At 39.2% G+C, this 26,737-nt stretch overlaps 1 protein-coding gene across 1 annotated transcript; it reads right to left on the reverse strand.

The window, feature by feature from the left end:
* Nucleotides 1-306: 306 nt before the first annotated feature.
* SMC2 (structural maintenance of chromosomes 2) lies at nucleotides 307-22,135 on the reverse strand. The gene is made up of 24 exons (XM_010130714.2): nucleotides 21,958-22,135; nucleotides 20,924-21,073; nucleotides 20,121-20,243; nucleotides 17,823-17,861; nucleotides 17,531-17,641; nucleotides 17,305-17,349; nucleotides 16,565-16,798; nucleotides 15,726-15,875; nucleotides 14,833-15,066; nucleotides 13,834-13,993; nucleotides 11,049-11,166; nucleotides 10,135-10,273; nucleotides 9,770-9,889; nucleotides 9,247-9,451; nucleotides 8,519-8,654; nucleotides 7,428-7,552; nucleotides 6,490-6,683; nucleotides 6,073-6,216; nucleotides 5,618-5,812; nucleotides 4,907-5,107; nucleotides 3,944-4,060; nucleotides 2,356-2,516; nucleotides 1,408-1,555; nucleotides 307-519 (listed from the first exon to the last, which is right to left on the reverse strand). The coding sequence occupies exons 1-24, from the start codon at nucleotides 22,123-22,125 to the stop codon at nucleotides 319-321; spliced, it is 3,618 nt and encodes a 1,205-aa protein (XP_010129016.2). The 5' UTR covers nucleotides 22,126-22,135; the 3' UTR covers nucleotides 307-318.
* Nucleotides 22,136-26,737: the final 4,602 nt, after the last annotated feature.

Raw genomic sequence — 26,737 nt, forward strand, 5'->3', positions numbered from 1 at the left:
AAGTCAAATCTGATTTCCACATTCAAAAGCTTCAGTTCCTCCTCTTGAGCTTACAGAGCTGCTGTTTAGGTACCTTTATGTGTACATGCTTACAGAGGGCTGGGTGACGGGAATTACAGGACACCAAAAGGAATAAATGCGGCCAGTTTGGCTAAGAGTACAGGCAACAGTCTCCTGTAAATTTCAATGCTTAATGAGGTGTGGATGTGAACTACACGCTAAGACATAAAAGAGTATTTCAACATTGAACAGACCTACTGTAGAAAAAAAAAAATTTAACATTAAAGAGCTTCTTCTTGGCCTAGTTATAGACAACACTTAAGGAGTTGCTACTGCACACAAAATTCCCGGTTCTGAGGGTCTTCTTCCGGCATTCTTGCATGCTTTTTCGGGGGCAGCGTTTCTTCTGCTTTGACGCTGACTGTATCTTTCAACAGTGGACACACCATCCACAAACTTGGTCTTGTAGAGGACATTTGCATTGCTAAACATTCCATCCTTCAAGGACACCACAATGAACTGAAACAAACCAGAAAGCTTAAAGTAAATGCTGCCATCCAAGTAAAGACTTTAAATGAAAAGGCTTCTAAAAAGGGGATTCCTTTTACTTTACTTGGCTAATATCTTTGTGGTAATTCTTAAAAAAAAATTCTAAATGTAACAGAAGCCCAAGAGAATGTGCTAGGCAGGTTAACATACACCTACAGGCCAGACATTTTCTGCAGCTAATGATGTACAGCTGTGGCCATATCCCAGCGCTTGGCCTGGGATACAGGCCACAGCACGGAATGCCCGTTCATGGTGCATCAATCACTGGAAAAAAAAAATGTTGCCACAAATTTTGTAAGAATGCAGGATCTTTTATAGTCTGAAGATATTGCTCAAATTATTTTACAGTACTGATAAGAAATGTTGCCCTCCTCTCTCTCATAATTTAGAAAGGTCAAGTCCTCCCACCAAATAGACAGGTACTGCCTTTCACTCAAAGTAGTAAGTTTCTTCAGTTCTACAGATTTTTTTCATACATAGGCCTCAGTGATAAGGAGATTCTTTCTACTAGTGCCTGGCTTATTTCAACAGGATCAAAAATAAAATCAAGTTAAAGATCTCCAGCAAATATAAAAATTTCTGGATGTTGGTCATGGCTAAAATTGATTATATTACAGATACTCTTCGCCATTACTACCTGTTTTTTAGACACTGCAGCAATAGCTTACATTAAAGTGTAATGCTCAGAAGTTTCACAGCTGCCGTATGATCTGCATAACCTCCATTTGAAATACCTCAGAAATACAACACACATCTCTGGAATAAAATCCTTGAACAGCTGAGATTCCTCAGTGGCAGACTGCCTCTGAAAATAATGAAGTCCATAAATAGATGATCACAATAGTTTCAAGGTCATACCTGAGAATGTCTGAAATGAGTATGAAGCATCTGCCCAATATTCTGGGTATGAGAGAGATCAAGGGCTGCATCCACTTCATCCAAGATGTAAATTGGGGCAGGTTTGAAGAGAAGCATGGATAAGATCAAGGACAAGGCCACCAAGGATCTAATATAGAGAACAAGAAAGTTATGTTTTACCCTCTTGTTTGAGAGGCTTTGGCTTATGAAAACAATTGTTTGGTGGTAACAAAATGCCCTCTCAAAAGCACATTCATGCTATGAGTTCTGAAGAGTGACAGAATGACAGCTTCTGCCACAACTTCTGATTTCAAAATGTGAAGCCTTCTGCCAGAAATGGCAAATGTTACTTACTCTTTTACTGGAAGATCAGGTTAGTTGGGTGATGACATTTAAAAACAAGCTGTTTCTTTATCTATTTTCAATTCTGAGTTTTGCAGTGCTGTTTTCAATGTACAGTTCTTGAAGCATTGTGTCCTCCCAAAAGTTTTGTCTCTTTGTCTCACTTGGTCCTAAATTCTGTTTCTACTTTTAAATTTCCTAGACTTTTCCTTAGAGGTTGCAAAGAAGCTACCCAGTAGCTGTAATCACTGGAGACGAAAACTCACTGTGATGCTACTTTGACACTGGGGTAGAACTTGTCTGTGTAGATTTTTGAGATTACAAATGAAAGGCTGGAGGATTTAATTCAACAGTACCTCAGTACTACCTAGAATTAAATGCAGTTTTCTCACCACTCAATTCATTTTTAGTCACTTCTCCATGGAGTAAAGTTTTGTTTGTTATCATATGCCAAGTAATATTAAGTCAGCTTGGAAGGAGAGAGTCCCTGACTTGGCCAGAGAAAAGATTCATTTTTTGCTTTTCTGAACTGTAATTAGCTAGACATGTCAATTATATACACAGCTGCAATGGAAAACGAACAAAAACCCCACAAAGTTCACCAACCTTTGTCCTCCACTAAGTTCTGTTAAGTTTTCCTTCCAGGTGTTTCCTAAGGCAACTCTGAACTCCAGACCCTCCATGACATTCTTGGTGTTAGAGGGTGCTAGCATAGCTTTGGCTCCTGGTAGAAGCATTGAGAAAATGGAACCAAAGTCTTCATTCACCTAGAAGTCAGACCATAAAAGATGTATGTATATGCTTCGACTCAAGAGCACAAAGAGATCAGAACTTGGTGGTAAGCTGTACTATACTCCAGATGCCTTGCCCAGTTTAACCCAGTGACTTCTTATGTCTTGAAGACTGGCACATACAGGATAGTGAGAAAATATTAGCATATGGAATCTTTTATTTTCCCTGTACTGAAAAGAGATTTTTTTCCAAACAAGATTTTGCAAAGAAAAGGTACCACTTTGTCAGTGGTATCTTGATTACAGGCAGTAATAATTAAAACCTATACTTCATTTGTGAGCAATTTAGTCTTAGAAAAAATCAGTCTTCTCAAAAGCCAAAAAGTACAGGTTCTCCTGGTACAGCAGAGGAGTGTGTCAAGAGCTTTCCATGTAGAAAGGGAAAATTTTATACTTTTTATAGTTCATTATATGAGAGAACAAGTAAGAAGGCAGAGTACTTAGATAACAGAAACAAATCAGCTGTTGCTTTACCCCAGTATTATCCATCCCATCGGTGACAGGAACAGTAGCCGAGGTCCACAGCCCCACATTGTATTGGGCTACACAGGACCAGAGGATTTTAACTCTGGCCAAATATTGGCTTAAGCAAACAAGACAACTGTATCACTTTTTGTCCAACCTCCATGTGAGAGGCATTGATTTCAGCATGCCAGGAGCCTAACCTTCCTTAAATTTTTGTGGGTACTAAAAGAGTTGTCCTGAATCTGGCTAGGACAGAGTTAATTTTCACCTGAGCTGGGAGAGGAACTGGAGCTGGTGGCCCCTGTGGCTGGGGCACCCAGCTGGGATAGGTTACTAATTAGCCAACAGCTGGGATGGTTTCCCCAAATTGGCCAAAGAGCCATTCCACACCTTGTGACATCCTGCTCAGTATATAAAGTGGGGACTGTGCTGAGGGGCAGGTTCCTGCCACTCAGGATGGAGCTGAGCATCAGGATCTACTGTTAGCTCTTGTACTCTAAGTTACATGCTACAGTATTTTCTGTTACTGGTTTGGTTTGTTTTCCATCTCTGTTCTCTTCTGTTGTTCTCTTAAACTCTTTTTATTCTTAACCCACAAGTTTTGCCTTGTTTTCTTTACCAATTTTCCACTCTGTCCAGCTGGAGGGTGGGTTGAGTGAATGAGAGACTGCATAGCTTGGTCCTCGGTGAGGCTAAACTATGACAAGGGAATGGTAAAGTAGTTTTTTAGGTTTAACTGTATCTTTACAATTCTCAAAAAATTCATGTCTTATTCTCAAAAGTGAGATGAAACAGGAGGTTTTTTAATTTAAATACTAGGAAATGGAGATCAGTTCTGTAGACATATTTTCTTTTTTCCATGGAAATATGCAAACTAGTCGTTTAAGATAAATCTAATCCTCTGCTAAAATGTGAATATTAGATTTCAAGTGTCATACCTTTTTCCAAGCAATTTGTACAGCTTCAGTTTTCTTCTGGTCAAGCTCTTCAATAGTTGCAATAATTTTTGACTTGTCATTCTCTACAGTTCTTCTTTTCTTCATCAAGTCATTGTACTGGTGCAACGAGAAGAAAAGATTGATTGCCATGAACTTTGTGCTTAAATACATTTTGTGCTAATCTTAGTTTCACTGTTGTTTTTGTAACTATGAAATAGCCATCACCACAAGATTGAAATAGCCATTGAATACGAAATAGCCATCACCACCAAAGCAGTGATTTAGCTGTACACAGGATTTAAGTTTTAGGATATTATTTATAAATTACAGCATTAGCATTTTCAACAATCGGCAAAGGGGAAGACAAATATTACTCTCAAAGATGCACTTTCTTTTCAAGTTAATCGATGTTTTATTTGCTTTTCCATAAAAGAAAGGATGCTTCTGGTGGCTAATAGGAAGAACAGGCCAATTCTAATCATGAAATAGTACTAGAAAATTTGAAGTGTCAGTCAGTGGGCAATCCTGGAATAGCTTCAAGATACAGATGAATTTGAGATAACTCTGGAACAACTTCAAACTATCAGGCTTGAAGATGAACAGGTTTTTTTTATCTGCAGCCTTTAATCAAGTATGCAATTCTCAGATACTGTAACGGATACCACAAACCTTGCCTAACACTGCAGCTGCCAGCTTACAATGCACTGAGGTAGGAAGGAATGAAATTCTTTTTACCATTCAAAGTCAAGATTATGCAAAACCTAGAAAACTAGTGCACAAGTGAATATTTCAAAATAAGATTAGTATAAAAGATCCAACAAAAGGTTTCCTGCTACCTCATGAAGATTGTTTTATTTTTGGTGTACTCTGAAATAAGCATATGAAAATATAAAGCTATGTTATACATAATACCATATACCCAACCTGCACAATCATTAAAAGGTTAAAGCACAGAATGTTTACCCTCTCCTCTGTCTCAGAAAGCATACTTATAGCTTTCATGTTCACGTTCCTTCTCAACTTCTCTTTTCTCTCCTGCAAGTTCTGCAGCTTCTGAATCACTTCTTTAGGATTGGTAGTTTTGAAGTCATAGACTGTGTTTGGCTGACCAAAAAGTGCTCTATCTGAAGCTATCCAGTCATACTCTTTCAGCATTTTGGTCACCTGTAAACAAGAAGATATGTTGAGGGTGGGTTTTTTTGCCTTCTCAAATATGACTTAAAAATAAAATTTTAAAAAACTCAACATCCTGAAATTCCTCTACATCATTAACTCTTCTATCCTGGCACAGCACAGGTGCGTACCTTTATAATGCTTCATGTGATTTCCAAGAGTGCAGATGAATGCAAGACTTTAAGGGAGCTTTCACATATACCATTTTACTAAGCCACTGTCACTAAATCTCAGGATTAGTTTCTTTAATTAGTTACGCAATATGTCCATACAGTCAGAACGTTCTTCTTGCTGAACATCTTCTCACTGTAATCTACTCTCTATCAGTTCATACTGATAAGCTCTCTTGCAATTTACAATGTCCACCCCCCTCCTCCCGGCAGCAAGAGCTGCAAATATGACAGTGCTTATTAAGAAAAAAAGACTATTTCCTTTGCATGTGGCAAGGGAAGTAACCATTCTTGGTCACAAGATGCAAGGAAGAGTACAGTTCTGGAATACCTTGGCAGCAGCATCAGCAGTCTCTTGATTATGTTTGCTGATGTTGTGTTCTAATGCTTCAACCTTAAGCTGTAATTCATTATCTTGTTCTCTGTATTTAATTATCTCTGCAGATTTGGCTTTAATTTCTTTACTCTGTAATGCAATTACTTCCTTTTGTCTGGCCAGCTCCTTCTGTGATTCCTCTACCGATGCCTGAAGAGCAAATCAAACAGCTATTTATTAGCTTCTTTTAAAGGCTGATGTTAGACAGTTGTTACAAGGGACAGACATGGCGAGCAAGCAGGGAAAAATTCATATATAGTAACAAAGCAAAAAAATAACACCTAGGCTAAACATCATTGAGCAGTGGCAAGAAAATCCAGACAACAAAGTACACATTGTAATTTGAGCTTTAGGGGATCATCTCTTCAATAACATTAAAACAGACAATGAAATACAGTATTTCCATTTACCTCTGTCTTAGACACCTCAGCTGCCATAGCATTGACTTGCTCCTGGTAGGATTTGATTGCTTTATCTGCAGCCGCTATCTGTTCTTTATAGGAGGCCTGTTCTTGTTTTAGCTCTTCAAGTTCCAGAACTAAAGCTTTAACTTCCTGGAGAGATGTTTTCAAACTTATTACAGTTATACTTAAATGGAAAGAATTAAGATTCAGTTTGACATAGTAAATGCTGCAGATGATTAATAGTACCTGTTTTTCAGCAAGGAGGCAATCTCACAAAAAAAAAGGATCAGCAATTTCTATGTCAGTGACTACAGAGTAATATATTAAGTTCCAAACTGACAGTATTAAAACTTCAGGAGAATCACACCGAGTACTGCAACTACTTTTGACGTTGAGAAAATTGCCAACAAAGGTAAGTTTTACCTGCTGCTTTTCTTTCATCTTTTTGTTTGAAGCATCTGCCTTTTTCTTGGCACCATCTAGATTCTGCTGGGCATTTTTAAGCTCTTTTTCACGTTCCGCTTCTGCATTTTTAATTTTGTTCTCCAACACCTTATATTTATCTTCTGCTTTCTTTTGGCTTTCTTCAGTTTTCTTTAATGTCTCTTCACACTCCGCTGAATCAAGAAGTACAGTACTGAGATTGGGCATTGTTCTTATACATTTACTAGTTACTGAAGTCAGCTGTTTCTACGATTACTCCAACACAGTGTGTTGCTGTTGCCAGTTACTGGTAGGGCATCAAATGGATAACCAATCATTAAAATTAATGAAAACAAGCCTATTTTCCCTTTTTTGATAAGGGCAAGTATATGCCAAATCATAGAATCAAGAAGTAATTCATCAGCTGGCTACCTACTAAGATTCACCTCATCCCTGAGCACTGTGTTTACTTATGTATCACTTCTGTACATCTTTTTTCTTTAGATGTTTTACTTATTGTTCCATTTGCTTCCTTTTACATTTTTCTTTAGCTATATGAACATTGCTTCTTTGCAATGCTTTCTTGTTATGCAAACTGTTTATATTGCTAACCTTAAATATCTACACAGATGGTTGGAAAAAACAAAGATTACTCAAATACGGGATTAAATAAATTTTAAAACTTCCCTGCAAAGCCATTTTTCCTTTTATTGTCAAGTATATAAAACATTTAATAAGAATATAACCTTTACTACAAGAGAATGACCTCTATGTCAGTCTATTGTGATTCTGTATGTTACATATTCCAATGCAGCTAGTATTTTCAAAGCAAAAAATATTTTTTTCTTAAGCAAAGATTCTGCTACTCAAACAGCCAAATATCCATCTCATTCTCAGCCATTAGTTTTCAGTTAAAAGATTAAGAACGCATTTGTCACCAATGGTCTTCTTCAAGGCAAGCAGCTCTTCCTCTTGTTTGTGAAAAGCACTTTGATGAAGCTTTGTTTGCAACAGCTCTGCTTCCTCAGACTTCATCTCCCACTGCTGCTTCAGTTGCCGGCACCTTTGGAGACAGTAAGGATATACACTGCTATAATGCAGGGTACCCAGCACTTCAGTTTCAAAGTTGACATAAGCAGTTACAGAAATAAGTAAGAGATGCAACAATGACTGTAAGACAAATAAGCCTAAATGCAGGAAAGTCTGATATAATTCATTTAATAGCAACTGTAAAGTTTGTAGGTATGTAAGTTAACACAAATCTAACTCCTGGTTATGTAGTCCTGGTAAGGTATATTAAAAACTAACAGATGCAACAATTCAGAGGTCATGTTTTTTCCAAACCGGCAGCAGATGTTAGGCTGAAGCATTAAAGAAAAAATATCTACAAGCAAAACTCATTTCTTCCTTTTGGCCATATTTCTGCAAGTCTGTTATAACTCAAAACAATTTGAAAAATAAATCCAGACAGAATATTACACAACACTATCTCTTTATGGGATTTTTACAGAACTGACTAAACATATTTTTACATTCCATCTTTTAAAGAGATCTTCAGTAACTGAATAGTCAAAAAACAAATATACTTGAAATTACTTAATTTAAATCCTTACAGCAGTATCATTCAGTTATTCCTCTTTAGTGTCTTTATATTTGCTTGGGATGAAAATAAGCTATCACAAACTGAAATTCTGTATGGTGTGACAAAATACAGCTGGACCAGGTACATTCTTTAGTGGATTTCATTAAACTTTGGGAAACTTCAGGTGATTTCAAGTACGCATCATTGCATGCGATGTTTTCCTGTATCGTCCAAAATAAAGTTTTCTTTCATGTGTTACGTAAAAACTAAATTTGCTTGTTGATTGCTGTACTTCCAAATTAAATTGAGGGGGAGAGGGAGGAAGGGAATAATTTTCTGCATATTACGTTCTAAACAGGTCCTATGCCCTCCAAAAATACTTCTTTAGATTACATTTACTCAGTCACATAAGAAAAAATTATAGACATTACACAGGGTAAACCTTACGTTTCAGCAACATTCTTCAAGCTTGCCAGTTCCTTCTCTACAGTCTCCAGTTCAGATTCCTTAGTCCTGAGTTCTACTTCAACGTCTTTCATTTCTTGAAGTTTAGACAATATTGGTGAGGCCTGTGAGGATGCACCTGTTCAGTGAAAAAAAAAAAAAAAAAAAAAAAAAGGTCAAGCTAACTGGAATTAGACTAGTGGATTCACCACTGTCAAAAAGCATATTCCACATGTTGATAATGAGGCACATGAATGATTTGTTTTAGTTACAAACAGAGGGGCAGCCAGGCTAAAGCTACAGTATTTCTCAGTGGAGAAAGGCTACTTCCTGTTATAGAATTTAGTTCTGCAGACTTCAATACTACACATCTGTTTATTGTGAAATCAACTATCTTTTCATAATTTATGAAATTACCTCAAATTAAATATTAATTACTTTTAAAATTGCTTGAATTCAAAGCATTCCTCCTTGTAAGAGGATTATATAGCCAAATAAGATTTAAGTATTTAAAATCTAACCCACTTTACATGAATAGTTTGCTGCTAATTTTTTCTTAGTCTAATCAATCTTATTTCAGCTCAAATGTGAAAAATCTTTGTTCAAATTGATCATATTAGCCCCAGTATGAGTATAAACAAAAAGGTGATTGTTCATTTTTATAAAAAAACATGCAGAGTAGTAAAAAATCAACAGATACACAATATTATATGAACAAAACCAGCAATTGCCTCCATGCAGAGTGCCCTGGGGGTCAAACACTTCTCCATCAAGTGTAACACTTCTCGTCATTATCCTTTTGTCAAAGGTCACTTTCTTAGCATTATCCATGATATTACAGATCAGTGTTGTTCCAAAGACATATTCCATTGCTTTTTGCAGTTCAGATTCATATCCAACTAGAGAAAGGGCTAAATGCAAGTTATCACGACCAGCCTAGAAATCAAATTAAATGCAGTTAGTATGCCTCAAGTTATAAGAATTTTCAAATTTAATTTGCCTTCTCTTGATAAAAACACTTTTAAAAAACATTATTACATTTTAAAATAATTTCAGTTAAAAGTAGAATAATTAATATCCACTTAGACATCGCTTAGCTGAAAGGACACAAAGTAAAAAAAATAAAATAATGATAGCCTCAAATCCTATAGAAATTATTAGTATAACCATTGAGAAGCCCACATTTTTAGCAAAGAAACAAAATGAAAAAGGTACACAAGCAAAATAGTGTAAATAGTGTATTTAATTACATACCAAAGTTTGGGCCAACTTGACTGTGTCTTGTCCAATACACCTGGCTGAAATTTTAGTCAGTGGAATGATGGTGTATCGACGCTTTAGTTCACCTTTTTCTAAAAGCTTTTTGCCAGTAACCTCAAACAAGAAGAATTACAAAGTATACCTGAATACATAACTGAGTTTGTGAAGTAAGACAAGAGGGCATTGCAAAAGGAATATATTGTTGCTAATAACTATACATGACTCTCTTCACCTCATTTAAATATGTACAAGGGTCTAAACCACCTCTTAGACATGCACAATGCACATACTCGCTAATCATGCTGAATCACACAGCCTCATCTCAACATTCAGAGTTCCGCGTTAAGTAATAAACATACCTCTGTGTCCACAATAATGTTATAGAGTTTCCCTCCAGCCACCACTTCTAGAGCTTTTGCTTTAGACACATCTTTCACAGTGATAAGAGACACAACAAGGCCTTTCACGGACTTTGGATTCCAATTTTTTTCTGGATATCTTAAATTCAAATTATGATAATCACAGGTTTGTCTCTCTCCCATGTATCTTTAAAAAATTATACTTAAAAACTCATACTGCTTATTGGTATAAGAAGTTCTAAATTCTATCCGGAAAAAAAACCCCACAGAAAATGGTTAAATTAAATACTCTAGGGCAAGAGACTTCCCAATAAAGAGTCAGTTACAAAGTCACTAGAAGAATGTCCTTCCTGATTTTGATATAATTTGTTCATGCAATTTTCAATTTCTTTTTACTAAGTCCTAACATAGCACAGCTATAGGAATATGTTCAGACTGATTATTACATAAGCAAATAGATCTGGGGACACATATATTTGGTGTAGAGGATACAACATTGACCTCCACAGAGCAAGTCTACTCACAGTCCTCAGGAAGGACTCTGAAAAATAATTGCATATTTTTGCAGTTTAGACCTTTAGATTCCTGGTTTTAGCTATTGAACTTACGTTATTGCTTGCAAACACCATCATAAAAAAAACTTTTAAATTCCAGTGATTTTGATAAGGCTACCATTTTAGAATGACCATATCACTTTCCCTGCTGCCCATTAATTCAATTAACATTTCCTGACTTCCACCCCACTTCTCCCCTTCACTTGCATTGCAGGTAAGATATAGTCATTATTCACTGGCACTAAAAGGAAAGCAACAGCTAAGCAATTGATGGAATTACCCTCTAAACCCCATCAGCCACACGTAACATGCCCCAAAAAGCACTTTCAAATGTCTTTTAGGATCACACCGAGATCTTACTTGTAGTCAAACTGCAGATGAGGAAACTTTGCCATTAGGTCTTCATACAATTCTCTCAGTCGGCTGATGTCACGAGTCAGTGCCTGCCTTTTTGCCAATAGGGCTTCTTCTTTCGCTTCTTGAGAGTTGAACACAAACGGTAGATAAACATTCAGAGCACAGAAATCTGTTAGCTTAAAAATTGGTATGCTACACTGTTTATATACATATAAAGAGAGAATATTTAATTGAAAGGCTTTCTAAAATTATTTGTGAATCTCCAGTTTAGATAAATTAACACCATCACAATACCAAACATCCAAAGAATGAATTTAAAGTCTAATGTGCTTCTCTGAATGTCTGGATATCGATTTACAGTTTTGAGTAGCTTCTGCAACAAATGTCACGTGGAATAAGAAATGAACTTTAAGAAGTGTTTTAAAGCAGGGAAACCCAGGAAGGAATAGGGAGTTTGGTCACTTTTTTCATCTAAATTTTACATTTTCCATCAAACTTTAAAAGATTTGGCCTACAGTTTATAAAACTCAAATTATTATAAACTATTTTCTGTGGAAGACAAGAACTTGCAGAGCTTTGACCAGAGAAATTTCTTTGTGCTTGAAAGCAGCATACTTATTTTTTCAGTTCCTTCTTGTACTGGGTCTGGCTGGGATGGAGTTAACTTTCCTGATCGCAGCCTTCATTAGTGCTGTGCTTTCTATTTCTAGTAGAATGGTGTTGGTAACGTATCAGTGTTTGGGCTACTGCTTAGCACTGCTTCACACACCATCAAGGCTGTCCCTCCAACCCCTCTTCCAAAGGCCAGTAGGCTGTTGTTTTTACCACAGAGCAGGATCAGCACAAAAGGTTCAAATACCAAAATACTCCACAAACTTAAGTAAGTTTCACTTGATTTATTCAAATAGAGAAGGTAATAAAATATTAGTAGTGATTATCAACAGAGTAACAGCAATAGCATTTAAAGGTAATGCATCTAATCATTACGACATGAAAATAAGTATAGTGATTAAGAAGCATACATCACCAATTGCCATATTAATACATTACCATCATCCAGATCCACAGTTGCTGGGGAGCCCCAGTTGCAGCGAGGATTTGGAGAGCCTGTCCCAGCAATTGGGAGGTCCTACACAGTACATCCACTTGTAGGTGAGGTCTCCAAAGTCGCTGCAAGAGGGTCCAGTCTTTTATAGTGCTAAATAAACAACTTCCTTTCATTATTCTAAAATGTGGAACCACCTGGTTTCAGCTACCCTGTTGCCCCCCCTGTAGAGCTTGGCCAGAGCTCAAAAGAGGAAAGAAGGGAATTGCTGTGATGTAACGCTTCTCTCTTGCATATCTTCTGGTTTTTCTTACACAAGGCTAAGGAGCTGTTATCCATTCTCATGATGTACTTTCTCACACTCTGTGTATACTGAAGTTATAATTAAAACAACACAATCCTGCTAAACATAGCAATATGATACAGATCATCCATGGGTCAACTCTGGCTCAGGCCTGTTAATCAGGCCTGGTCACTTCAGGTGTGGGTGGGCAAGAGACTGAGAGGGGACATAGCCAGGAGAGCTGACTCAAATGATACTCCATATCATATGAAGGAGTGCTCAGTAATAAGAGCTAAGAGAAAGGAGGAGAGGAAGGGGCATTCATTATTAAGGCGTTTGTCTTCCAGATCAGCTGCTAGGTGTACTGAGGCCCTACATTGTAGTAAGCGGTTGGACATTGCCTGCTGATGGGAAGCAGAGAGTAAGTCTTTTTGTTTTTCTTTCCTTCTGTGTCCATCTGAGCCAGTTCCAGCTGCCTCCAAGATAGACCCGCTGTTGGCCAAGGCTGAGCCCATCAGCAATGGTGGTAGCACCTCAGGGATAACATAGTAAAGAAGGGGAAAAAACTGCTATGCAACAGCAGCTGGGAGAGAAAAGTGAGAATATGTGAGACAAACAGTCCTGCAGACACCAAAATCAGTGAAAGAATGGAGGAGGTGCTGCAGGCACCAGAGGAGATACTCCCCTGCAGCCCATGGTGTGGACCATGGTGAGGCAGGCTGTCCGCCTGCAGCCCATGGAAGCCCACAGAGGAGCAGAGATCCACCTGCATCCCATGAAGAACCTCACATCGGTGCAGGTGGATGCATCCCAAAAGAGGCTGTGGCCTGGTGGGAAGCCTGCACTGGAGCAGGCAGTGCCTGCGACCTCGCAGGGGACCCATGCTGGAGCAGTCTGTTCCTGAAGGACTGCACCCTGTGGAAGGGACCTTACACCGGAGTAGTTCATGAGGAACTGCAGCCCATGGGAAGGACTTGCAATGGAGAAGTTCATGAACGACTGTCTCCCAGTGGTAGGATCCCACGCGGGAACAGGGGAAGAGTGTAAGGAGGGAGTGGCTGAGGCAATGCATACGGTCTGTATGTAATCCCCATTCCCTGTCACCCTGCACCACTCAGAGGGAGGACGTAGAGAAAGTCAGGAACAAAGTTGAATTCAGAAAGAAGGGAGAGGTGAGAGGAAGGTGTTCTAAGGTTTGTTCCTCTTATCCTACTCTGAATTGATTGGTAATACATCAATTTAGTTTCCCCACGTTGAGGTTTTTTTGCCTGTGACAGTAATTGCTGAGTGATCTCCCTGTCCTTATCTCAACCCATAAGCCTTTCATCGTATTTTCTCTCGCCTGTCCAGTTCAGGAGGGGGAGTGATAGAGCAGCTTGGTGGCAACCTGGCAGCCAGCCACGGTAAACCCACCACACTTCTATATGCCTTTTCAGATTCCCTCAAAGTTATGCACAGACCTTCATAGTTGAGCTTCTTCATCTGGTTCTCTAGTTTTTCTTTAATTTTTCTGACAGCTTCAAGTGCTTCTTGGTCTTTCTTGTACCCTGCATCCATCTTTTTAACTTCAGCTTGTTTTGTCTTTAATTCTTGTTGTGCATAATTCAACTTCATTTGAGCCTGTAAGGAGTAAAAAAATATGGAACCAGAAGACCTTTAAAGAGAATCTTCCAGGTGCAGATTTAAAACAGTTGCACTAACAAGGCGCTCATATAGTTTGTAAAACTTTCTGCTGGTTGCAGAAATGCCAAAAAGCAGCCTTGCCTTTTGAAAGCAAGGGCACAGGTGATTTGGCAATAAAAACATAAATCATGTATTTGGATACAAAACTCATACTAGCACATGAATAGAGTCCGAGAAGAAACAAGGTAAAATTATGTAGGACAGAGCTATCCTGGTTATTTTCTCCAAAAGTTTTTCCTTAAGTGAAACAAGCAAGGTGCACTTCCAACTTCGAAAATTTAAATTCCACTGTGAGAACTACCCAGGAGAGGTTTCCTATCACAAGAGAAAAGAAGTGGTGTCTGTTCCAGTCATGTGACTAGCACACAGTTTTACTGAGGAGAAAACAGTTTCTTCTGGACTCTCTATTCACAGTCTCAGCCATCTTTATTTTGATTCCATTAAGTTCTACTGTAGAAATCTCTATAGTATGAATGCGTATCATGGACAACAGTCTTAATTTCTTCCTATCCCATTATCATCAGTCATTTGAGTACGGTGGTCCTACTTTATGTCTCAAATGCCAGCTTCTATACGTCCTTACAGCAATGTTATAGCTTTTCCCCTATTCATCTATATTTATGCAAGGATGGGGTTTTTTAGTTACTTGTTTTACCAAAAAGTCACCTTAACGCATATAACAACTTTTAAAATCTTTCGAAAGTGTGTCATTTGGGTTTCAGACAACTTTCAAAGGAAGTAGGAAGGCTGGTCTCAGACCAGCCTTTTATTCTCACCTGTTTAGCCTCTGTAACTGCCTTGCTGATTTCATTTTTGCAGGTCATCATTTGCCCAGCAAGAGTAGCTTCTTCCCCATCGTCATTGCTGGACAAGCCAGCAGATACAGCATTAAAATGTTGTTGTGCTGCAGCTAAAGCATTTGCATCTTTTTCACTTGCTTCCTGTAAAGCATTTAGTTCTTCCTCTGTCTTCTTTATTTCTTTCTCCTTTGACACTAATGCTTTAGAATCCTTCAGCAAAACAAAGAACAAAAATAAAGGAAGAGAGAACCTGAGTCCCATTAACTTTAAATTCACATTGTTTAGATGAGCTATGAGTAGTTTCATCAACTAAATTTCTATGATCCTTTGTCAGATTTTGTGATCTTACAACTTGCCTTGCATGTTTTCAAGTGTGTACTTGCTCCATGAGTGCACTGAAGATATACAGAAAGATGAAATACAGGAAGAGATGACAACTGCTGCAAAACAAGGATAAATAGCTCTCTCTTCCTAATATCTAAAAACTAAAGTACTCTTCAGTGCTCCTCTTGCATTAAAAAAAAACCAAACTGTAAGAAATATGCAGGGTAGAAATTTCTCCTATACTTTTAAGAATACTACGTGTACAGACAGCGTAATACTTTTGAAGTTATAGGATCTCTCCTGAGTTTAATAGGTTGGCACCAATAAAGAGCAGCACATTCCTGGTATATGCATCACCTTTGTTTCTAATGGGAATCTACTATCTATGCTGTACAAATCAAACAATGCCCTTACCATTTGTTAGTTTTCCTGATGTAATACCAGCCAATCATGGGATTTTTCTTATAGTAATAGGTAAGAAAAAACAGCTGTCCTCAATCTGAATTGATTTATTGTTTAAAAAAAATGAGATACAAAGGTCTTACCTCCTGCATACTTTTTACTAGTTCTTTGTACTTATTCTCTTCATTTTTTAAGTTTTGCTTCTTGAGATCAAGGGCACTTTGTGCTTTAGTATGAACTCTTTGCATTTCTGAAAGTGCATCTTCCAGAGAACGAAGTGTACCACCAACTTCCTACAATCAGCAATAAATTTAATTTAGCCTAAGAAACTGATACAATATTTGTAATATTTCATCTTCAGTTTATTTAGCTATATGTAGAAAAAAAAAAGATAAATATCTGATCAAGCAAGCAGTTAAGAGTCCAATGCAAACAGGCCAAAACATCTCTTTCCTCTGAAATCCAAAATAACTTGAAACCCCTACTGAAGCCCCACATCATCCCATATCATGGGACAGTCTCTGTAGAACAGTTGCATTTAGGCATCCAAAGAACCTATGGGCCATCCTGTACTTAACCAAATTTACTATGCGAAAAACTGAGGTTAGTACTGATTTTTGTTGAACAAGAGTTTCCTACACGAAGTGTATTTATTTGGAGATAGCAACAAAAAAGGAGAAAGAAGTTATCTGGCAAAACTTACCATTGAATGCACAGAGCGAAAACGCGAGGGCAAACAGTTTATATTCTTCAGTTATTAGTCATTTGCAGCGATTGAAAGTAAAGCATTCCAGACAAATGAAAACTTTAAATGGATGTCTTTTAGACAATGTCTAAGAATGACAGTGAGCAGTGCATAATCTAAACAACCCACCAGAAGAAAACAAAAATTCAAGAGAATATCAACAGTAAAATTAATTCCCTTCTCACATAACTCCTCATATTCAGATAGCCAGACAAGCACGACTCTGTTCTCACCTACCTCTTCCCTTTTCTTTTCTATCTCTGCTATTTCTTCTTTAAGTTGTCTCATCCTCTTTTCACTTTCAGCCATCGATTCCCGAAACTTCTCTACGTTAGCCTGCATTTCCTTTAACAGTTTAGCGGAGGATACCTTTGCCTCTTCAGCCTGAACAAACTGATAAGCTATACAGAGGCGGCTGGTATGTTCTATTGCTCGTGTTAATTTCTGGTATTCTAGATAGGATAATCGTTCCTGAAAAGACACCAATAAAATAACCTCTAAAATTTCATGGAAAAATAATATTAAGTAGGACTGTTACAGAAATCTTCTAAGCACTTCTACTAGCATTATTATTTGTAGATAAGAGGAAGGATTCTCCATGTTAAGTAATATATTTGATTTTGTACATTGCAGGCCTGCTTAGGAAAACCTTAGACAAAACAATAGCTGTACAATTGAATGTACAGGAGAAATATCACTTGACACAAGATTTAAGAACTCAGATATGTTTTTATTTTCTATTTTTATTGAGTTCTTTTGTTTTCTTCCTTCTCCCTGGATTGCTCTCTAGGATTTCCTGGAAGTCCTGAATGTCACATTTTCTGTATTTGGACAGAAGATAGGATTTATCTCTCCGAAAAGATTCTACAAAGCTTGCAAACATGCTGGTTTTTTACCAACCACATACTGGTTCAGGATAGCTGAAAGTATTTCTTCAGTACTTTAAGGGCCCTACCACTCTCCTAATTTTTCCATACCTCTTTCAGTTTCTGTAGAGTTGGACTGATCTCCTCATTTAAGACCTGAAACATAAACCAGAACATTTATATTCAGATTTTAAGAACTCTTATATGTCTAAGCATGAACACCTAGTCCAGGTGCAGAAATGAAATATTCTATAAATACAAATTAAAAACCACACTACACTAGTTATTCAGTTATCATTAACAAATATAAAAAAGTATACTTTCCAACATGTAGTACCCTGTTAATTTCTTTCAGTTTGGCGTCCTTCTTCTCTATGGTTTTCTGGACAGCTGCTTTCTTGCATTCATACATCCTAGTACCAGCTGCTTCTTCAATCATAGCTAAAATCTAAAATAAAGCAATGCAACAAAAATTTATTTCTTCTTATGTTAGATAGGTTCAACTCAGAACTGAGTTGAACATCTCATCTCCCTTCAATACCTTTTTTTTTTGCTGCCCCCCCTCCCGATTCTTGTCATTAAAAACAAATCAGTAAAACTTCAGACAAAAACTCCCACAACTTTCTTACCTCTGGTGGCTTCATATTTAGAACCTTGGTAATTCGTCCCTAGTGACAGAAAGATAAAAAAACAGTGGTTGTGTAAAAAAAACAAAACAAAACTCCAAACCCCCAAAACCCCACTCATTTTTATAAGTTATATTATAAGCTCAAACTCTTTTTTTTTGTTCTACAACAATAATCTAGTTTACTCCACTGTTTGGTCCTTGAAAGTTCAAACAAGGCACTTCTTCATGCAGCAAATTGAAATTACCCTTATATCAGATTCATAAAATGGTTTTGGTTGGAAAGGACCTTTAAAGGTTACAACCTGCCCTGCCCTGAGCAGGGACACCTTCTGCTAGACCAGGTCATTCAAAGCCCCATCCATTTCCAGGAATAGGGCATCCATAACTTTTCCAGGCAACATGTTCCGGTGCCTCACCACACTCACAGTGAAGAATTTTTTCCTTATGTCTAATCTAAATCTACTCTCTTTTATGTTAAAACCATTACCCCTTGACCTATCACAACAGGCCCTGGTATAAAGCCTGTCCCCATCTTTCTTCCAAGCCCCCTTGAAAGTACTGAAAGGCTGCAATAAGGGCTCCCCGGAGCCTTCTCTTCTCCAGGCTGAACAGCCCCAACTCTCTCAGCCTGCCCTCGTAAGAGAGGTGCTCCAGTCCTCTGATCATCTTCACGGCCTCCTCTAGACTTGCTCCAGCATGCTGGGACAGAGCTGGACACAGTCCTGCAGGTGGGGTCTCACCAGAGCAGAGTAGAGAGGGAGAATCACCTCCCTCAACCTGCTGGCCGTGATTCTTTTGATGTAGCCCAGAATGCAGTTGGCTTTTTGGGCTGCAAGTGCACATTGCTGGGTCATTTTGAGCTTCTCATCAATCAATACCCCAAAGTCCTTCTCCTCAGGGCTGCTCCGAATCCATTCTCCACACAGGCTCTATTTGTCCTTGGAATTGCCCCAGCCCACATGCAGCACCATGGACTGGGTCTTGTTCAACATCACGAGATTCTCACGGGCCCACCTCTCCAGCCTGTCAAGGTCCCTCTTGATGGCATCCCTTCCCTCCAGCATGTCGAACGCACATCATTAGCAGACTTGCTGAGGGTGCACTCTACCCCACTGTCCATGTCACCAACAAAGATGCTGAACAGGGCTGGTCCCAATACTGACCCCTGGGGAACACCACTCATCACTGATCTCCACTTGGACATTGAGCTGCCAGGCACAGAGGTGAGACTGACTGGTCTGTTGTTCCCCTGGTCTTCCTTTTTTCCCTTTTTAAGAATGAGTAGCTGCTGCTCAGATAATTTCTCTGTATTCCTCACAGGCTACTTGTCCTTGCTTCCTTCGTCTGTAGGCTTCCTTTCTGTGTTTAAGTTTGTCCAGGAGCTCCTTAGAATCATAGAATCGTTAGTGTTGGAAGGGACCTTTAAAGGTCATCTAGTCCAACCCCCCTGCAAGGAGCAGGGACATCTCCTTGTTCATCCATGCAGGCTTCCTGGTGTTTTTGCATGACTTCTTCTTTGTTGGGATGCATCACTCCTGAGCTTGGAGGAGGTGATCCTTGAATATTAACCAGCTGTCTTTGGCCCCTCTTATCTTAGAAATATCTTACCTCAGGCTCATCCTCCACATTCCTGATTACATGTTAAAGGAGTTATGTGCATATGTGGTTCTAGAGTCTTACTGAGTTGCTGATGTTGAATAAGCTTTTAACCATAAACTAGGTTTTTGGAGATTTAGCTCATATGTAACTAGGCGGAAGCAGAATAGGTGCAAAACTGCTCCCTCACCCTCTGCGCCCTGGAAGTTGTGACAGTTCCATTTGAAACAGTCAATCCTGCTGTTTTATTATTCCTTGCAAATATTTCAGGGATTTGTCCAGTCTCTGTGTTGGTGTTTATAAAGTCTTTTCAATTGGTCAGGTCTCCCTTTGTTAATTTTGACTTAAGAAAGCAGGTATGTCAACTTCATTCAAAATGGAACACACATAATGAGAAAGAAAATCTCTGTCTTTTCAGCACAATAATAAAAGCAACACCTAGCTGTTAAAGAGAGAAAAAGGAAAACAAAGTCCGAATATGTTTTAGAAAAAGCTTGCTACATGAGGTCTTGTGCTACAAGATACAGGTTTTAGGGTGAAACTATGTTGTACTGGATATCTTAACTAGTTAACAAACATTTCATTTTTACTTGAGAAGAAGTTTTTCTCTGATTAGGAAATCAAGTGCTCTTCCACTACCTATCCTACCTCAAATTTAGTGCATTTCTATTTCTTTGGGATTTTATAAAGATGCACACAATACCTGCATAATGAGGAAGTGAGGGTTATTGACATTGAGTCCCACAGAACAGAAGAGATCCTGCACACGAGTGCTGGTAGCATTCACACCATTGATAAGATACTTATTTCTACCTCCAATGATGATCTAGAGAAGGAAAAGAAATGGAAGAAACTTAAAGTGATTTTTAAATGACTTGACATTATAAGAATATAAACTGTAATAGAGAATAAAAAATCTGAACACATTTCATATATTATTTTGCATACACATACATATGCATACTATGCAGAACATCAAAACAGATCTTACTGGACTGAAGAGATATTTAAAATATCTAAGTAAAACTTCAGAAATATCAGTCATTAAGGGCAATATTGACAAGAAAACTTCCTAACTCCAGAAGTTTTCACTTTTTTTTTTAAACAAGGGAGACATCTTCATCAGAAATATAAAGGTCCCTCAGTTCTTGGAGACCAAATTTAAGACACATTCAAGATATTAAGAGGAAAATATGAAAGCAGAAGAAAAAGCCACAAAACAGAAAATTATAACTTGCTTTAGGAACATTATTTCATTAGTATTATGTTTCTGTGCAAGTCCACAGAAAACATTATTGTCACAATACATTTAACAATATTAAACCAATTTCCCAAATAATTCCAATTATTTAAAATCTATTACTAACTACACTGTAGAAGTGTTGCTGCAATTGCAAATCTTAGGGACTTTAAAAATTACAGTTTGTTTTTTCTTGAAAAGTCAGTCTGTTGAGCATGGTAAAAATATATACAGGTTATTGAGCAATACAGATATTAAAGACTCACCTGCCTAGAGATGGTGACCTCATCATTAGCTTCAAATCCCAGTGGACTTCGTTTCTTGTCAGAATTATCAAAGGTAATAGACACAGTTGCTCTAGTAATTCCAGCTTGCCCATTTTTATAAACTAGGTCGTGCAAGTTGGAAGCTCGCACCTAAATCCACGCAACAGATAAACACATTTTTGAAAGAAATTCATTACACAGCTTCAGTGTGCTACTATAGGTTTGGAGAATTGAATGAAAAAAATGCTTGTAAAAGCATCTTCCTGTAGATTTGAGTTCATATGAGAGATTGACATATGGGAGCTGCAAGGTGCTAGCGTTGTAAAACCACAAGCAGAGTGTGCCAGTTTAGTTTCAGTGAGCCAGCTAATTGTTTCTGCACAAGATTCCTGACAAAAACCAAATAGATGGGATTTTTTTAAAAAAAAATACAAACAGATTACTAGTTCAGTCACCAGTATGTTTACTTAAAGAGCATTCATTATTCATAATACAGTTCACAAGGAAATTCATTGGAAAGTGTTCCTTGGAGGTCTGCTGGAAGATGAGAGGAAGAAATTTAAAAAATCACCCGATGACAGAGATTCAAAGTCATCTCACAGTGCATAATTTTTCTTGTAAGCGTAAAGCAGATATATAATCTTTTAAATAGCAGGCACTGCATGAAAACCAGCTTATTATTTTCTGATAAACCAGTTTGCCAAATTTTAAGATCCAATCTAGAAGTGACAAAGTTTACTACAAATAAACAAGTTAGTGCCCTTAGTTGCAAAAGATCTTCAGCTTGAGGCTGCTACCTTTTAAGTGGGTAATTTTAGTTTTATGTTCCAAGATGCACACTTTGAAGATCTTAATGTAAGAATGAGGAAGAATGACAGAGACTCAATTTTATGTAATGAAAAATCCAAGTAAATAAAACTATTTATTTTGATAGAAGCACCACTTCAGGGTTTCCATTGGAGATTACTCAAGAGAGTAATATAAAACATTGCTGACAGAGGAAAAATCTTTCTTAATGCACCCTCTCTCTTTACCTGTGACAGACTGGTGATTCCCAACAGGAAACAGATTGAGTCCAAGATATTGGATTTGCCACTACCATTCAAGCCAGTAATAGCATTGAATAATGGATCAAAGTCACGAACTTCCGTCCTCTGAGCATAGGATTTAAATCCTTCAAGAACAATTGACTTGACATACATCTTCTCTATGTTCCTATGACACTAGATAATGTATTCCTCCCAAGAGTATGAAGAAAGGTATCTGGATTATAACCCTACATAGGGAAAAAAAAAAAAAAAAAAGAAAAAAGAAGCACACTAATCATACTGTATGCCAAACAGCTAAATGTGTGAGAAGATGGAAAGAACACACGCCTTTTACAACAAAAAGATCATGCATTTGTAAGCGGAACATTCCAAGCAGACCCCAGATCCAGGAAGCATCCCAACCATAACCTGTACTTCAACACTTCTAAGCGACGAGACTTCACACAGCATTCATCACGACACCTGCACGAAGGCTGTGGCACAACCCCGGTTTCTCAGAAAGCTGGCCGGTATTCCATCAGCCGATGAAGAAAACGCAAAAGCTCGGATCTTTCGGAATCCGGCAGACGGGCAGCCTCCTTTTCCAGCCTGCAGAACTGCTCCCTGCTCCGTCCCACCCCACCGGAGGACTGAAGCCCAGAAAAACGACAGCCTGGGCTGCGAGAACACAGCCCCATCCCCGCCGCCGCCATGGCGCCTGGCCCCACGTTCCCGCCGAGAGCGCCGCGGCCCCCCACAACCCCGCAGGTGCCCCTGCCAAGCGAGCCCTCGCTGGCAGCTCTGTCGCCGGAATCAGCCGGGCCAGGCCGGGCCCCGCGCCCCGGCCGCCGGCGGGGCTGCCCCCCGCGCCCCACGGCCCTCACCACCAGCGCCGCTCCCAGCCGCCCGCCACGATTGAATTTTGGCGCCGAGAGTCGCGGCCGTTAGAGGCGGCGCCTGCTTGCGGCTGCCCCACCGCTGCCTGCCTCGGCCGGCCCAGCGCCTCCCTTCCCGGCGAGGGAGGGTAGGGACTAGGCCCGCTCCTCTTTCCTTTCAGAGGAGCGGCGGGTGCGCCAGTAACGCAGCCTCTCGGCCGGAGGGGCGGCGCGCACGCCCGGGTCAGGCGGGCGAGCGGGCGCTGATGAGAAAGGACCCCTTCGGCCTTGGCAGGCGGAGAGTGGCCGCGGCCAGGGCGGGAGCGGGTGGGAGGTAGCTGTTGGTGCTCCCCTGAGGGGAGGGAGCTGCGGCCGCGGGACCGCGGACTCTGAGGGAGGAGAAAATGGCGGGTCTTGCTCCCGGGAGGGAAGGGCCCTGGGAGAGGAGAGGTGGGTGAGAAGGCACTCGAGCGTTAGTGTAGGGGCTGAGGAGCTGGAATGTTGACTCCAGGCTAGGAAGTGTCTTCGTACCGCCCTTATAACTGCAATAAAATTGGTGAAGTGCAGTTCTGTAGTTTAGCTCTGCCCCCCCCCCCCGAAATATCTATGCCAGTTCAGCTATTTTGCAGTGATTTACAGAGGTATTTCCATTCAAGCAGAATAAAGAGAACCTATTAAAAAATTGCGAATGTGTGTCGTGGAAAGAACAGCAGTTCTGCAGTGCTGCATTGGCCAAAGTGGAAAAGCGAAGTCATTCGAATTCATTTGCTCTTTCCTGAAACTATTGTATTTAAGCTGTAAAAATAGACCAGTATTTTGCCAGAGGACTTCTGTGTGGTACTGTCAGCTGGGCATAGTGTTACCACTGAGATCTGGGGAGCTGCTGTGCCACTTACTGTGCTGAACTACCTGGTTTGTAGTCTGAGGTTATTTCAGATTTGAAATAATTCAGGCTGCAGGTCTACATTGTAGGGAAAATTTTTTGTGTGTTTCTGCTCGCCTGAGGAATTACATCGCATGCAGTGTGGTCTGCTTAAGGCATTACTGTGACAGCGCTGCTGCTGAAGATGCTGTAGCCAGGAAGCACTGGTGATGTCCTGTCATCTGTTAATGTGCTAACATCTGGACATTGTACAGAGAAAATTATTTTGAAGTGTAAAGAAGAGTCAAACTGACACCATGTGACTATGTAGCAGCCATCATTAAATGCCACTTTTTATATGGCAAATTTAAAATATTTCAAAGTTATTTTTAAATCATTTTTGATTGGCAAAAAGTCTGCGATCTGTAGCAAACATGCTTGCATATTTCTTGCCTGAAGGCCAGCTCCTGATTAGTTTCTGTGAAGGGTGGCTGCTTGGACGATATTGCAGGTGGCATTTCAAAGGACCGAAAAGATTGTCAATGTGTGGCTGAAGGAGCTGGCAGCTGACTATGGAGTGCTGTACCTGCTCCAGCTACTCCTTGTCTGTCCAGGCTAACTACAGCCTGAAACAAGAAAACAGAAATAAAGAAGAACCACTTCTGATGTGAGAGTCTTTCGATTATAAAGATAACCATGTATGTTCTCTATTCACATATGACATAAGGGAGAGGAATAGTTTCTCCCTTTCTTAAGTGGTTATGTAATAGCTTTGACCTCAGAGGCCCTAAAAGTTCAGTACTTCGTTTGGTATAGTGGTAAAATATGCTATTTTATTGATAGTGTTCAATTTTAAGGAATAAAAAAATAAGTTGCAGCTACTTAACATGCGGTTAGCGTGTTGGAATGAATATAGCATGTCGTTTGAGGAAGGAGAAAATATTTTTAGGAGCTGCTTATCTAGGATAAGTTTTACTATTATTATACCATATATGCATTATACAAAATCTATAGCAGATACCTTTGCTACCTCTGAAGTCTCAAGTAGATGCTCTGCAAAGGTAAACATACAGTATAGCTTAATTGATTTGTGAAATGAGTTATTTTAAGAATTGGGAAAGGGTTTCGTTTTAGTACATGGTAATACAGCACAAAAATAATGATATAATAAGTTCAGAAAGAGGTGAGTTTTTTGGAACTCACTAGTGTGCTCACTAGGATCTCTAAGGACTGAAAGCATGGTCACAGAAGATGCATGAAAGACGGTGTTCTCTTTTGGTAAAGTGACACGTGTTTATTTCACGGGATGAATGTAACATTAAGCTTTTTGGGTAGACAAATATTGTAAGGTGCTTTTTTTTTGTGAGTTTTGGTGAATTTTTTGCAAATCATGCTATCCTGCTGTTGATTCTTGGTTGAGAGGAGATAACTGCTCTTTTTTTCTTCTCAGGACTCCGTTCTGGTGAAAGAAATTAGATTGTACATCCTGAATAAATCTCCCATGAGAGTTTTCTGGTTCTTCAGGTATTTTGAAGAGTATCCTGTGGAAACTTGCACTAAATAATAAGGAGAACCAGCAACAATAATAAATAAATAGGAAATTATAACTTTGGTAGTTCCTAATATTGATTTAATTCTTAAAGTTATCATGCTTACAGTTGTTCATATGAAATAAGCACTATTGTTGTCCCAAGAGCTAATTACAAATTACAAGTGCAGTTGCCATTATGTAGTGACAGAATGATTTAGGTTGGTAGGGATTTTGGGAGGTCATGGTAGTCTATACACGTGGGCAAAGCCAAATCAGACTGCTCATGGGCATGTGAAGTTGGATAAATTTTGAAAGATTGCGATTCCACTATCTCTTCGGGCAATGTGTTCCAATATCTGACTCTTTCATGGGCTGGGGGGCGGAAATCCCACAACTTTCCATATATCATTAGAAAATAGCGTCTTGCAAACTACATTCATCATCTCTTACCCTGTCGCTGTGCTTTCCCCTTGGATGAGCTGGTTTCCATTTTCTCGATGCTGTCTTACTAAGTAGCTGTAGAAGACAGTACATCTACCTGTAGCTTTTGTTTATGGAACAAAGCCATTTCTTTCAAAATTTTTTTTTTGTTACATTTTCCAGTGCCTTCATCATCTTGGTGACCTTACACTGGACTCACTCAAGTATGTCAGTGACTTTCTTGTGCTGGGAAGCTGAGAATGCCACACAGTGCTCTGGATGCACCTGAGTCCAGGTTCAGGGTGGTGGGAAAGGACTCTGTCCTTCCAGGTCATGACTGTGCAGGTCTTTTATAAAGACATCAAACATTAGGGCTCCCAGAATGATCCCTAAGGGATGCCACTAGTAATGGGCTGCCAACTGGACTTTGTCCCACTGAGGACAATCCTGCAGTTCTCAACCACTTTATCCAGTTATGCACCAATTTACCTCACCAGTCTGGCTGTACGGATACTACGGGAGATTGTGTCAGCGACCTGTTTGTATCTGATTCTTTGCTAAGTTTATGCAGCTTTATTTGCTTAGATGTTCTTCGTGTTCTTCCAGTCAGTTATTCAAAGTTTGATTAGCACATTGAAATTCACTGATCTTACAATTTGTGAAGGGAAACAAGAACAAAGTTTAAACACCAGACCAAATACTAAGCAGGCAATTTAGAAATTCTGACCTTCCTTCCGTCAGATAAGTGAGACAAAAGTACATTTCTAATCTAGACAAGCTGAATACTCGCTGGATGTTATTTCTTCTGTGGTGATACTGCAGTCTCCTTGTAGGGTAGAAGGTTTGTATCTGCTCGAGCCTGTACCTCTCATGAGCTGATACTCCTGTTAAGGTGTACAACCCTTGAAAAGAAGAGGAGAGAGCGAGACCCTAAAAGGCCAGCAATCCCTCTGAGCACAAAAGGGCAACAGATCAGTGCATGCTCAGGGTTCTCAGATGGGAAAATAAAACCAAGATAAACCAGAAGTCTGGAGAAGGACTGTCTTCTGAGTCTCTGCTTTTGTAAAAAAAGTGTGAAGCTTCCCTCAGGAATTCACC

The sequence above is a fragment of the Chlamydotis macqueenii genome, chromosome Z (assembly GCF_036417535.1).
Source record: "Chlamydotis macqueenii isolate bChlMac1 chromosome Z, bChlMac1.mat, whole genome shotgun sequence".
NCBI lineage: Eukaryota > Metazoa > Chordata > Aves > Otidiformes > Otididae > Chlamydotis > Chlamydotis macqueenii.

Bases quoted from the DNA above. Each gene is read 5' to 3' on its own strand.
- SMC2 (XM_010130714.2), bottom strand. From the start codon at position 22,125: ATGTATGTCAAGTCAATTGTTCTTGAAGGATTTAAATCCTATGCTCAG. The intron at 17,642-17,822 runs GTAAGAAAGTTG...GCTTTATTTTAG, and splicing joins TAAATATGAAGCCACCAGAG to ATTTTAGCTATGATTGAAGA. The intron at 6,217-6,489 runs GTAAAACTTACC...ACATCTCTCCAG, and splicing joins AGATGAAAGAAAAGCAGCAG to GAAGTTAAAGCTTTAGTTCT.